The 14,920-nt window shown below is 47.3% G+C and overlaps 1 protein-coding gene across 1 annotated transcript in view; it reads right to left on the minus strand.

Moving 5' to 3' along the window:
• The window catches only part of Taf4 (TATA-box binding protein associated factor 4), a 74,855-nt gene that overhangs the window by 2,673 nt on the left and 57,262 nt on the right, over nt 1-14,920 (minus strand). The window contains exons 11-14 of the mRNA XM_059262059.1: nt 14,589-14,719; nt 13,623-13,748; nt 12,675-12,731; nt 12,156-12,275 (exon numbers count right to left, since the gene is read on the minus strand). Coding sequence (XP_059118042.1) covers nt 12,156-12,275; nt 12,675-12,731; nt 13,623-13,748; nt 14,589-14,719 — 434 coding nt within the window. The remainder of the gene's footprint in view (nt 1-12,155; nt 12,276-12,674; nt 12,732-13,622; nt 13,749-14,588; nt 14,720-14,920) is intronic.

Genomic DNA, 14,920 nt, shown 5'->3' on the forward strand with positions numbered 1-14,920 from the left:
TTCAAAGGGGGGTCTTGGTGATCTGGACAGGAGCTACATGCCAGTTCTGGGAAGAAAGCCCATGAAGAAGAAAGGTCTACAATGGGAGCAGTAAAAGGAGGGCTACAGAGATCGGCCGAGTCCACAGGTCCTGCAGCCCGAGAGTACGTTGAAATCCAAAATGCTGCCTCCCATTTCCGGATGTGAGTTCCATTCTTGTTGCATTTGCTATACCTGATCCAAATCACGCTGACTACAGACCCAAGAGAGAAACTCAGGCACTGACGGTGTTGTACCCAGGCCCACAGAGACCTTGCCAGTGGCCAGTGGCCAGTGGCCAAGCTCTCCTTCACGCTTCTACTTTCAGGTCCAACAGCCAACACCAGGCCGGGATGAGGGAGCACTCAACTCAGGTACAATACTTAAGAAGTGCTAAAAGTCAGAAACGGAGACAAACAGGATCAAATCGGTGCCCCAAGCTTGCTGACGACCAAGTGTTCACACTGATGAGGCTCAGACAGCTTCATGTAGTCATATCCAACATGGGCCTCCAGCCTGATGGTACAGCTGTCACTGCTGGACCCAATCAACCTGAGGGGTCAGCAGTCAGGTGACAATACAACACAAATTCTCATTTGTGTTCTAGGAGCCTTATAAGTAACAGGTGGAACTTGGGATATAAAATCACACCCATTTCAGAGCAAGTACAGGGTTGGCCACAGCAAAGAAGAGCCAAACCTTTGGCCTCAGGACTGTGACCAGCTGGCCTGAGTGAGAAGACTATGTGGGCTATGGGAGTGCACACAGTCATCCAGCCTGTGGAGTCTCAGAGGCCCCTGGAGAAGCTTAGTTGGGTGTCCAGGGTGGGTCATGTATTCCTGGCCACTGGGATTGAAGCTTCTGCTCAGAGCCCTATATAGGGACTCAGAGGAACAAAGTATGTTCCAGCACCACATAAAAACTGAAACCTTAACATGGTTAACTACAATTCAGAGAACTATTTGAGTTTCAAGGATGGGAATGGAGACAGACAGACAGACAGACAGACAGACACACACACACACACACACACACACACACACACACACACACACACGTTGGGCCTCCTGGCCTGTACTGCTATGACTACCCACCTAGCCCCACCCAAGGCTACTGAAAGGACTAAATAAGAGAGTGTCTAACTTTGGCTAACTTGCTCTGTTAAGGCCAGCCTGCAAGTCTAACCTTGCTATCTAACTCGATATATTAAGGCCAGCCTGCTATACACAGCGCCTGTGCAGCAAAAAGTAGTTCTGTGTCCCAAGGGAAGTGCTGGGCTCCCCAAGGTTGCAGGGCTACAATGCTACAATCTGATTCTTTTCTTCACCAGAGTCCCCAGAACAGTATGAGGGTTCCTGGGAAGACCTGAAGACCACTGTCTCCTGGCCAGCTAGACAATGGCAAGGAATTAGGTCCGAGCAGCATTTAGAAGAGCAGCCTAGACCACTCTCCCTATCAATGGGCAGTTCTGCTCTATCTTACAGATGGTGTCTCTGCCCTCACTTGTGTGAGCTGTCCCACATGAGCCCTGCTTACCTGCAAACACCTGTGGTGATATTTTGAATAAATGTCTTCTGAATATCAGAAGACAGAACAAGCCATTGGATTAAACATAGAAGTTGGGCAGTGGTGGCACACACCTTTAATCCCAGCACTTGGGATCATACACCTTTAATCCCAGCACTAGGAAGGTTGAGACAGGAAGTATGGCTGGGATTATATAAGGCGGGAGGAGACAGGAACTGGCTCTGTCAGGCTGAGGAGTTGGTAAGGTAAGAGGTGGTGGCTGGGACTTGCTCTGCTTCTCTGATCTTCCAGCTTTCACCCTTGTATCTGGATCTGGGTTTTTATTAAGACCAATTAGGACTCGTGCAACAAACCCAGAACTCCCTAAGAAATGACATCAATTCTAAGAGGCTCAGCACCAGGGCGGCCTGGCCACTTCCCCAGCACAAAGCTCTAATGAAACCCCTCAGAGAAACTGCCCCACACAAAGCCAGGGGTGTTAGAAGAGAGGATCCCACCTGGTGTGATATAGTGTGTACCCTACTAAATTTGCCTGAAGATCAGAGAATAGAACAAACCCTAGATTAAACATAGAAGTCAAGCAGTGGTGGTATACACCTTTAATCCCAGCACCCGGGAGGCAGAGATCCGTTTGGATCTCTGTGAGTTCAAGGCCACCCTAGATTACATGAGACTGACTCAGTCTAGGAGAGAAACAGAGCAAGGCAGTGGTGGCACACACCTTTAACCCCAGTATTTGGGAAGCACACACATCATTAATCCAAGCACTAGGAAGGAAGTGATGGCTGGGCAGAGAAAGATCTATAAGGTGGGAGGAGACAGGTTGACTTTTTCAGGTTGACTAGTACTAGAGGTAAGTAAGACATGGCAGTGGCTTGTTCCTTTGTGTCTCTGATATTTCAGCATTTACCCCAATATCTGGTACTGGGTTTTTTATTATAAGATCTTTAGAAATTCGAATAATACCCACCCCTAGGACATGACCATACTCCCAACAAGGTTGCTCATGACAGGTAGAGACACACAGGAGACTGGAGAACAGGAAGGAATCTAGGACATGTGCCCAGGTGGTCCAAACACAGGCCGTGAGGAAGGATCCCTGTAAGGCTGCTTGTGTCCTCAGATGGCAAAACAGAACCTTCCACACATGAAGGGAAAGGAGAGAAACGGGGGAGGTTTGAGGTCTGCAAAACAAGCGTCCTCAGAGTCAGTCGACACTGACAGGTCCTGAGCCATCACAAGACATGGTACAAGCTAGAGAGAGTTCCCAATACTGCCGGGAGAAGGTGCCATCGCCCCACAAGTAACAAAACATCCAGGTGCCACACTTGGGATGTAGAGCACAGCCACAGACTAATTTCTGGTCAAGCAGAGGAGATCAAGGACAGCATTGTGCCTCTGAGCAATGAGCAACAGGCCCCAGAGGCTCAGAAATCAGAAGCACTGATCTCACAGAGAGAGGAGAGACAAAAGTCACCTTGGGAAGAAGAGGCCAACACAAACACACAATAAGGAGTTCTAAGCAAGTCCAGGAGAAGGAGAGAGAAAATCAGAACAGAAAAGGAAAATGGAGTGACAAGGGTCAGAGAAGCAGTCATGCAAAGAAAGCTCTGGAACTACATAAACAGAAAGACCAAGGCTTCCAGCACAGCCAGGGCCCATGGCACCACAGCAGTGACAACAGTTCCCTTAAGTTAGTTACCAAGGCAAGAGACAGCATGGCACTTGTGCCTTTGATCAAGGTACAAATCAGGGCAATGTGATCAGCACCACTGGATGACAGCAGCGAGAAGCATGGCTGAGTTGCTGGGGCTCACTTCACACACACACACACACACACACACACACACACACACACACACACACACCAAAAAAAAAAAAAACAAAAAACTATGCAAGACACAGGTTCAGTTAGCCTCTAGCTGAACAGGGAGGAAGGTAGACAGAAGTGTGACAAGACACCATTACATCCAAGAAACAACTATGAGACTACGGACATTTAAACCTGTTTAAGGACGAAAATCACCACAAGAACACCAACATAAACCTGCCTTAGCATCAACAACCTTCACAAAGAAGTCAGGTATGGTGGTGAACACCTGTTATCCCAGCACTTGGGTGGTGAAGGATCATGAATTTAAGATCAGCCCAGGCTATAGCCAAGTCCCTGAATCCAAAAACTGTAAAGGAACTGGGAATAGTGGCACACACCTTCAATCTCAGCACTCAGGAGGCAGAGGCAGGCAAGCTGTATGAGTTTGGTCTACAGGTGATTTCTAGGACAGCCAGAGCTACACAGTGAGACCCTGTCTCGAGGAAGAAAAAAAAAAAAAAAACCCACCACCGTAGCCCCAAGCAGTTACACGCAGCTGTTGCTACTCGCCCACGTTGGGCGCCAAATGTAGATGTAACCAACCGTCTTATTAAATAAGAAACACAGAACCAATGCAAAGAAGAAAGCCAAGAGGTCAGAGCTAAGAGCTAAAACCTTACCCTTCCTCCTGCGGTGGTCCTACCTCTCCGAAAGAGAGCTACTTCCTGTGTTAAAGTCTTTATAAAGACTTTCGGTCCTGCCTTCTCATTGGTTGTAAACCCAGCCACATGACCACCTCGTCACTGCCTGTCTGTATAGACCTCCAGGTTTTCTATGGTTGGTATTGAGATTAAAGGCATGTGTCTCCAATACTGGCTGTATCCCTGAACACACAGAGATCTACCTGGCTCTGCCTACCAAGTGCTGGGATTAAAGGTGTGCACCACCACCACCCGTCTTTCCTATGGCTTGCTAATAGCTCTGACCCCCGGGCAACTTTATTTATTAACATACAAATAACATTTTAGTACAAAATAAAATATCACCATCTACCACCATAATAATAATAATAATAATAATAATAATAATAATAATAATAATAACAAATAAAGGTAAAAGAAAAAAATTTAAGAATGTATTGTGGTGGTTTGAATGAAAACGGGCCCCATAGGCCCATAGGGAATGGCACTATTAGGAAGTGTGGCTTTGTTGGAGTAGGTGTGGCCTTATTGGAGGAAATGTGTCACTGGGGGTGGACTTGGAGGTTTCAGATGCTCAAGCCAGATGTAGGACCTTTAGCTACTCGAGCACCATGTCTGCCTGCATGCTGCGATGCTCCCCACCATGCTGAGAATGGACTAAACCTCTGAACTGTAAGTTAGGCCCAATTAGATGTTCTCCTTTATAAGAGTTGCCGTGGTTGTAGTGTCTCTACACAGCAATAGAAACCCTGACTAAGACAGCATGTTAGGGAACGATGGCTCAGTGGGTAAGAACACTTGCTATGTAAGAATAAAGATCAGAGTTCAAGCTCTCAGCACCCATTTAAAAAGCCGGTCATGGCTGTGGTGATTATTTTGTTTGTGTTCTGACAAATAAAGCTTGCCTGGAGATCAGAGTGTGGAGCTTGGCACTAGTTAACCTCAGAGGCCAGGCAGTGGTGGCACACACCTTCAACCCCAGCACGTGGGAGGAAGCAGGAAGATCAGGAGTTCAAGGCTACCCTGGACTACACAAGTCTGATCCAGTCTAAAAGAGAAACAGCCAGGCGGTGGAGGTTCATGCCTTTAATCCCAGCACTAGGGAAGTGGAGAGAGTAATACAAGGTGGGAGGAGACAGGTGATCACCCCTCCTTTTTTGGTCTGAGGATTTAGTAGAAGTAAGAAGTCTCTAGTGGCTGGCTCCTTTACGTCTCTGGCCAATCAGAATTGGTGCTGCACATGGCTACAACTGGAGCACCAGGAACGGGTAGGCAGGTCGCAGGAACTTTGTGGACACCCAGCCAGCCCCACCAAAATAGCAAGTCTGGTTCCATTTCTGGCCTCTGCATACATGAAGTCATGTATACCAACACACTCATGTTCAAGCACCACACAGACACATGACACACACCAAAAAGCAAAGCAACACAAAACAAAAATCCAAATCATAAAAGAAAACAGCAAATAAAAAGTGCACATAATTATATACAGGATTATGAGTAGAGACTATACATGTCGCTCCTATTAAGCCTAAGGAGCTTAACTTGACTGTCAGGAAATTTTCAGTTTGCCTCAGGCAGTACACACCTGTAACCCCAGCTCAAGGAAGGTGGGGCAGGACTGACAGGAGCTCTAGACCAGCTTCAACTGCACATAAGATTCACGGCCAGCCTGGGTTACAGGAGATACTCTGTCGATCCCTAACCCCACCCCAATTTATTTATCTGATTTATATTTATATAAATATTTATAAATATAAGCCTTATTTATAAAGCCCAACAGCATGATACAGCCACACCCAAATCACAACACATCAGGAAGGTTCAGAGCAGTAAGGACAGGGCACCCAGGCTGATGAAGACTGCAGCAGGGGAAAGTGTCCAGCCCAATGCAGCCCACTGACCTAAGTAGGAGTTTCCAATGCTTAGCTGCAACCTCTATCAGAGGTGTCACTGACAGATTCTTCTGTACCACAGGGCACACAACCTCCAAAAAGAGGCAGAGACAGGTGCTGTGGAATAATCCTTCCACACACTGTGTGAATATAGGTCACTATGACTGGTTTAATAAACAAGCTGACGGGCCAAACAGGATAAAGTTAGGTGGGAAAGCCAAAATGAGAATGATGGGATGAGGGTCAGTCAGAGGGTCACCAGCCAGAGGGAGAAGAGTCAAACACACAAAATGGGATAGAGGTAAAAGCCATGAGCCTCGGGGCAGTACACAGATTAATAGAAATGGGTTAAGTTGTAAGAGCTAGTTAGTAACAAGCCTGAGCTATTAGCCAAGCATTTATAATTAATATTAAGCCTCTGTGTCAGTTATCTGGGAGCAGGCAGTCGGGGCAGGAAAACTCCGCCTACAGACAGACACATACCTGAACCACAGGCTTCAATGCACCGGATTTGCCCAAAACCACATTGGCAGAAGTAACCAAGAGCACAAAGGTCAAGGTCCTGATCCTGACAGGACCCTACTGTTTATCCATCAGCTCACCACCTATGCCAAAAGCCTGTTCTCAGTCACCTACCACACATGCATGGAAACTGCATCACACTCCCCTCATCCATCAGATGCTGCTGAGGCTGCAGGAAGCAAGCCCATCTCACACCACCTGCCTCCAACATGACACCCAAGCAGCTCTACACCACAGTATACCTGTCACTATGGACACTACACTGCACACTGCACACCAGAGAGACCTGTAATGAACTCCACACAGCTGACAGAAAGACCAAGGGGACCTAACAGCCACAGCACCAGGCCATGTTGCCAAGGGGCAAGCAAGGGTACCAGTGTCATGGTCCCCTTCCCAGAGGGAAGGAAAGATGATAGATGGGGGATGGAGACAGGAAGGAACACAGAAGAGGCAGATACTTCTTTGCATGCATATTCCTTTATAAAGTTCTGACTCTTATGTTACACAGGCAATCTGACACAGGCAGAACCAGTGCACACATCTTCTACTGAGCCACCGTGAGCTGTGCAGTGAGGGTGGCCCAGTGAAGCAGCAGAAAGGAGCCCCCTGACAACTCAGAGAACTCAGATGCCACGTGGACTTGCACCTGTGTGGAAACGGTTTTCTTCTCGCTCACAGGTGTGCATGTTTCTCACAAGGCACAGCTGCCCTGAAACTTCACTGCCATACCAGGACTAAGCAAACAGGCAGCTCAACTGGGACGACAAGAACTGGGTCCCCAGAGGAAAGGGAAGGTGGGAAGACTGGGGTGGTAAGGGAGCCTGCGGCCTGGAGACAGGTGCATGTCCTCAGCAGAATACAGGATGTTCTAATGAGGGTGTGAGGTGAGAAGGGCTGGCAGCACCTACCCTGTGCCAAGCTCATTCTAAACACTACCTCCAGCAAAAGAGCTGTGGTCCTTGAAAAGGGCCTGGTCATGCAGCTCACACCACTTTATGGTGTTTGAAGGCAAAGAATCTTGGGAAATGGCAGGCCACCACAAAATGATCCAGAACCAGCCCAAGGAGCTCAAAATCATCAAAGCTGGATAAACAAGTGACAGTGAGAAAGTACAACATGCAGAACAAAACGAGACCCACAGACACAGTGACCAAGCCATGCAGCAACGAGGCATGAGAAGGAAGGCCAAGCTCTCATCAGAGATGTGCTTGATAAAAAAGTCAGACAGACAGACATGGGACCACACTCAGGCCAGCAGCACACCGCAACAGATGCAGGCGAGAGCAATGCGAAAACGTGGTGAGAACAGGAGCTTTCAGCAGATACCAATGGTGATGTCATAGTGTCAAGCCTTGCAGACTCTTCAATGAAGGTTCAGAACGTCAGCAGTAATGGGGCAAGGACAGACATAGGGACATAGGACTCTGTGACACTTCAGCCTGAGTGACAGAACCCAGCATCTGGTTATGAAAGAATGTATATGAACCCAAATCAGAGCACTGTAACAAGAACTGACCAGCTCTGTGCAAGGCCCTTAGTTAAATGAGCCTTCATACTACAAATATCAGCATGGTAACAGTTAAAACAAGTTAAGATACTAAGGAAAACAAGCATGAATGAACAAAATGAATTAGAATGAGCAAAATACAGAAACAAAATTTAGAAATAAAAAAAAAGTTTCATTTGAAAATCAAAGACTAGCCAGGCATGGTGGTGCACCCCTTTGATCTCAGCACTCAGGAGGCAGAAGCAAGCAGATCACTGTGAGTTAGAGGCCAGCCTGGTCTACAGAGCGAGTTCCAGAACGCCCAGGGCTACACAGAGAAACCCTGTCTTGAAAACAAAACAAAACAAAAACAAAAATAAAAAATGAAGACTAAAAAAACCCAAGGTGGGTTGTGGTGGCATATGCCTGTAATCCCCGAACCTGATGGGGTTGGAAGGACATGCATGAGTTTAGGGTCACAAAGCAGGTTCAAGTCCAGTCTAGGCTGTAAGAGCCGCTGTCTCAAACAGACAAAACAAACAACAAATGCACAAGCACAGGTAAAGCAGCAGAAGATGCCAAGGAGACATGTATGTATGTATGTATGTATGTATGTATGTGCACAGGCACATGTGTACAAGTCCTGTGCACACATGTATGCATGCAAGGCCAGAAGTTGATGGCTACCTTATTTGAGACAAGGTCTCTCTGACAAAGACACTGCTAAAACGACAGACCTGAAGCTGCCCACAGAAAGAACACCCACCCAGGAAAACCATCTAAGATGACAGTTTCTGTGGAGAAACACACAAAGGACACGAAGGGAGATTACCATCCTGAGAGAACTCTGTACCAGGGAAAACCAGCAGCAGGGCACTGAAGGCTGCTGCTCCTGGTAAGGCTGGGGAGCACTGCTCTGGGAACTACCACAAAGCCTCACTCAGACAGGTAAGGCAGGAGGAGGGTCACGGCACAGCACCATGTGTTGACAAGGTGAGGACAGCACATTGAAAACAGGCAAAGACAGGGACATCCACAGAAACACCTCCTGCCATCCACAGCCACGGCAACTGCTGGGGCAGCATCACTCAGTTCTCTGGTAACTTTCGACAATGAGAAGACACATACACACACACACACACACACACACACACACACACACACACACACACAGACACTGCAGACCTAAAAACACTTAAAGAAAAGAGGCATGGGAGGCCACAAGAGCCAAGGAAGGCCACAGGATCTTGGCTCACAGTGGAGGGAGCATCACGGTCTTGAATTTCTTCAAGTTATGATTGTCAGGATTCATCACTTCTGGAGCAGTCAGGGACTAGGAAGCTGAAGGAGTGGCCAGACACACAGGGACTTGCTGTGGGATGGTCTGTATGTCAAATATATTGCTCTGATTGGTCAATAAATAAAACACTGATTGGCCAGTGGCCAGGCAGGAAGTACAGGCGGGACTAACAGAGAGGAGAATTAAGGCAACAGGAAGGCGGAGGGAGACACTGCCAGCCACCGCCATGACAAGCAGCATGTGAAGATGCCAGTAAGCCACGAGCCACGTGGCAAGGTATAGATTTATGGAAATGGATTAATTTAAGCTATAAGAACAGTTAGCAAGAAGCCTGGTACGGCCATACAGTTTGTAAGCAATATAAGTCTCTGTGTTTACTTGGTTGGGTCTGAGCGGCTGTGGGACTGGCAGTTTGTCCTTACTGTGGGCAAGGCAGGAAAACTCTAGCTACAGAGACTTCTCAAGCAATTGACAATGTCCTAGTACCTCCACCAGGTGGTGGGTTACAATGATTTACACCATAAGATAATTCATCAGACCACAAAACACCCAGCAGAAAAAAAACTTCACTAGCGTCTTTTAACTTCCCTAACAGCCTTCTGGAGGAATGCTGTTGCTAACCAAGTAAACTTGCTTTTTGGCCTCATTTCTGGTGTGGGTTTTGCAGGCTTGCACACTTGAACACTAGACCCAGCTCCTTCAGGCTTTCCTGAGAAGTTGTGCACAACATAACCCTTGGGCTCCTGCAGACAACCACTTTAGGCTTTATACCAGTCGGCATTCTGACTGAGGGCCAGGCATTATGTTTCCTTCTTCCTAACTCACTTAGGAATCAGTCTAATTACACAGATAGCTCACACAACAGCTACCTAAGACCCCAGCCTAGGTTTTCTTCCTACCTCACACCCAGAATTCTTACCTACCCTCAACAGAGAAGGATGTCTCTGAACCTCTAGGGTACTCCTCGCTCAAGCACAGTCTCCATACCAAAAGAACACTGCTCAGAGAGTTACTGCTGGCATTATGGCTGCGGATGGTCAATAGTCCTTAGCAGGGACAGCACTGTCCTGCTTACGTCACTACTATGAGCTGTCCCAGAATCTACCTGCACACCTCCACAACAGGGCACAAGTGTCCAAGCACAGCAGACAGCAGTTGCTATGGGGATAAGGCAAAATGGAGAAAGAGGTCAGGTGGCAGCACGGAGGTTCAGCTGAAAGTCTTGTTAGACAAGACTTTCCCCAGAATTAAGGGTCACAGTTCATTAAGACTCATCCTAAAATAGCCAAAAGCCACACACAGACAGAGTTGTTGCTTTGTGTTGTGTTTGTTATGTTGTGTTGTGTTAGACTGGAAAACTGCCCCACTTTTCCACACAGCCTTATTAACAGAGTAAACAGCAAATGAGCCACTGACTGAACTGGCTGCTAAAACAAGAGTCCAGCCCCTATTCGTCAAAGAGCCTCCTCATATCTGACCCAGGATGCCAAGCACTCAGGTGATAGTCCCTAGATATGCAGTGAAACAGGAAAGTGGTCCATGACTGAAAGAGAGCAGTGAGGAGAAACTGAGGCTAGGAGGCAAGCTTCGGTATGAATGTTCAAAGACTTCAGAGGGATACAGTCGGCATACAGACGTGTGTGTCTGCCACTCACTAGAAAGACACTTTCAAAGAGCCTACAGACTAGTGGTTCTCAACTTTCCTAATACTGCAACCCTTTAATACGGTTCTCGATGTTATGGTGACCCCTACCAACCATAAAATTATTTTATTGCTACTTCATAACTGTAATTTTGCCCACTGTTATGAACTGTAAGAATCTGTGTTTTCTGATGGTCTTTTGGGGTCACAACACACAGGTTGAAAACTGCTGCCAGATGCTCTAAACTGAAATCTACATTAGTAAATGTGAACTGCATTGGAGCTTAAAAACCAACAGGGGCTGGCACAATTCCCATCAGGCCAAGGAATATGACCCAATCTGAAGGGCGGAGTGGAAAATTGCTGATGCCAGTGAACACAGGCCATACCACAGTCTAGTGCATGTGTAACTGGAGACCAAGAAGACAGACAGGAACAGAAACACACCTAAAGAAACAACAGCCAAGGTGTTCCAAATGTACTCTTAAAGCACAGACCCACATGTGGATCTAAGCAGCTCAGCAAATGGAAGCAGCCTGAACATCCAGAGACTTAACCTAACACAAAGAAAACTTCATAGAGAAAGGCCCAAAGCATCACAGCAGTCACACAAGACAGATTACATACAGAGGCAAGGGGAGGGATTACAATAGGTCTTCAGATAATAGTGACAAAATACCCACTTACACCCTAGACTTTATAAGCAGTGAACAAAGCTCACAGAGGAGGATGAAGCAAACACCAGCAGAGAGATGGACCAGAAACACACACCAGCCCAGCAGCCTCCAAGCCACTGGGACCAGTGATGCACAGACCCTGGATCCTCTGTAGGAGAAAGGGCAGCAGTGATGACAACTGAGTATAGATACGGAGGGCTGCTACTACTCTCCCTAAAATTCAAATGACAATTAATAGTTTAAAGGAAAAGTAACCATTAGGGTAAAAGATGAGACACTCACACTTTGGGGTCCAGGAAACAGGTGGCAACTTCTCTAAGTCACATGTCCTGTAGGTCACCTCACACTGTTCTGAGCTCTGCTCCATGCTTTTCAAAAGTTGGTCTGAACCTCATCAGAGCCAACCATGTGGGCACGTGTTTTAAGCTCATGTGATATGCATCAATAAGGTGACTTGAACATCAAGTTTCAAATGCAAAACACACACCAGGAGCTTCTGCTGGCTACTGAGGAAGGGACTCTAAAACACTCTCCCATGCCTTCCAGACCTCAGCCCCATGTGCTGCTGTACCTCTGCTCCCGATCCCGGCCCGGCACAGTCCACTTTCCTCTTTTTCCTGGGCCCGATCGCCGCCAATGCTGTGAGGTTGGCATCTCGCTGTCGCATCTGTGCCAGCTCCTGCTGCTGCATCTTCATGTCAGGAAGGAAACAAGAGCTAATGTTGCTTGAGAGCTCTTACTGCAAGTGCAGCAACAGCCACCAAGAGCTGTCTGAGGTTTCCTAAGTCACAGCTTCTCTAAAGTTGAGGTTTTAAAACTAAGAACATGTCTGTAACCAAAATTATTAAGACTTTCTTAAAAACAGAAGCTTACCTTAAAATGCTCAGAGAATAAGAAGAGCAAGTTTAAGGGGCCTAACCCTCACAAAAGTTACCATGAGCTCTCCAGGCAATGCCAACTGCACAGAAAAGCCTGTGGTGGCACGCCACAGCAGGAACGCCAGGTTATCTTAACTATTCTCTTTTCTGCTGGGTGTCGAGCATGAACGTGAGGTGCAAGTGCACTGACGATCCGAGACTGGGAAGCTCACCTCTTTTGCTTTCTGCTTCAACCTTAATTGCTCTGGGTCTTCTTGTCTGGACCGAGACTATTTTAGAAAGAAGGAGAAAAGGAAGAGTCATGCCTTGCAAGAGCATCACTGCTACCGTATTCACCCTACAACAGCATCTAGCCAGATAAAGAATTCCTGCTAATTTTATAAATGTTTATATCCAAAAGATGAAAATTTAGCTTACACACCACGAAAAATGTCATCACTACCATCCAGATGTGATAACACAGACTCTTGGGCATATAGCTACCAGTTTGTCATACGCCTCTGACTCAGTATAGTTGGATAAAAGAGAGCCAACTCAGGGCTTCCTGAGACCCTGGGCTCAGGGGCTAGCAAGGGCTGGCATTCAGCTGCCATCTCTCTCACTGCACAAAAAGCTTGACACCGGAATTAATATCTCTAGATGATTCTAATAATGAATAAACGAGGTTCCTACACTTAGCTCTGAATGCTCCGGACTGAAGGGCAATGTGATCCCACAGCCACAGTCTGCAATGTTGAGAAGATAAGGTCTCAGAGACATCTTAAGAAAGCCTACACCATCAGGCATGGTGGTGTGCACTTTTAATGCCAGCACTCAGGAGGCAGAGGCAGGAGGATTTCTGAGTTTGAGGCCAGCCTGGTCTACATAGTGAGTTCCAGGACAGCCAGGGCTACAGGGTGAGAAAAAAGGAACGAAGGAAGTCAGTCAGTCAGTCAGTCCACATCTGTCATATCAAATCCCCAACCTCAAGTGCAGTCTCTAGCAGCCAAAGTACACCAAGGGAGCCAGGCTTCCCCCAACCTATCCAGTCACAATACCCGTTCTTCCACATCAGCCAGAAACATGGTTTGAGCTCCAGGAAACCAATGTGCCTGGTGAGAGTCTCAGGAGAGGAGGGCTGCAAGCCTGAGCCCTAAGCCTGGGAGGAGTGTTTAACTTGCCTTTGCTGCCCGCATCAAGATCTCCCTCTCCTGCTCATCTTTCCTCTGCTTTTCAATCTGATCAAGCTGTTCAAAGAATTTGAGCTGAGCCCGGACATCACTCGCTTGCTCGTATCTGTCGTCATCCTACAAAAAATTAGCAAAAACACTGTCCACCATGAATTTGGAACCTCAATAAGCATGAACATGCCTTGCACAGCTGGACAGTCTGCACACAGCTCCCATGGATAGTGGTGGCTCCTCACATCTCACTGCTTCAGGTCATAGTCTCACAAGGAGGGGGAGGTCTCACTGAGTTAACAGGAGTCCCACAGGTTTCCAGTTTATACATTTTGATAATTTTTAAGGGACATTAAGTCCTTCTATGTAGAAGTGTTATTTTTGTTTGTTTGTGTTTTGGTGTTTTGTTTGTTTTGGTTTGGTTTTGGTTTTTCGAGACACGGTTTCTCTGTGTAGCCTTGGCTGTCCTGGAATTTGCTTTGTAGACCAGGCTAGCCTCAAACTCACAGAGATCCACCAGCCTCTGCCTCTTGAGAACTGGGATTAAAGGCATGAGCAACCACACCCAGCTTGTAGAAGTGTTTTTAAAGCTGACAATTCACCATAAGCTACCCTGAAGGCACAAACAGTGACTCCAGATGACATCTGTACAGCTGCTCAAGACATATTTTGCCCGCAAATTCACTTCATAAACACAGGGCCACAGTTGGCTGAGGGCCTGCAGGTTTAGCTCATGGCTCAAGAAGGGCCAGCAGCAAGTGCTGGGCAATTTGGCTGGAATAAGAGTGGAAGACTCCGTCATTTTCTAAGCTGACAGGCTCATCTTCCAAAGCAGGACCCCTGCGGTGACCGTGAGTGTGGCTGAGAGAATGAGCACAGGAGCAACCAGGGCTCCCAGGCTTCCAGACAGCCCTAGACCAGGAGCTGAGAACATGGACACTCTCCCCAGGAAAACAGCCCCATTACCTTATAAGAGAAGTTTTTCTGCTGAGCTGTTTCAGATATTTTTTCTACAAGATTCTGCAGCCTTTGCTGTGTGGCATGAGACACATAACTCACTACATCTGGATGCAGTTCCGTGATGCCGTGCTTTTTACCTGCAGGCCATGCAGAAAAAGAGCACTTTATGGTACTTACCACACTGGCTTTTCTCACCCACTAGTTATTGTTTTGTACAATCAGGGGCAACCTAAGCAGTCACTGCCCACCCTTCCACTACCTGCCAACCACCAGTGGAGCTGCCATGGGGTGAGCCCAAACCAAGGCAGAGGGCACGCTCACCTACAGCCCCCACACCC

This window comes from Peromyscus eremicus, chromosome 4 (genome assembly GCF_949786415.1).
Source record: "Peromyscus eremicus chromosome 4, PerEre_H2_v1, whole genome shotgun sequence".
In the NCBI taxonomy this organism is placed as follows: Eukaryota; Metazoa; Chordata; class Mammalia; order Rodentia; family Cricetidae; genus Peromyscus; species Peromyscus eremicus.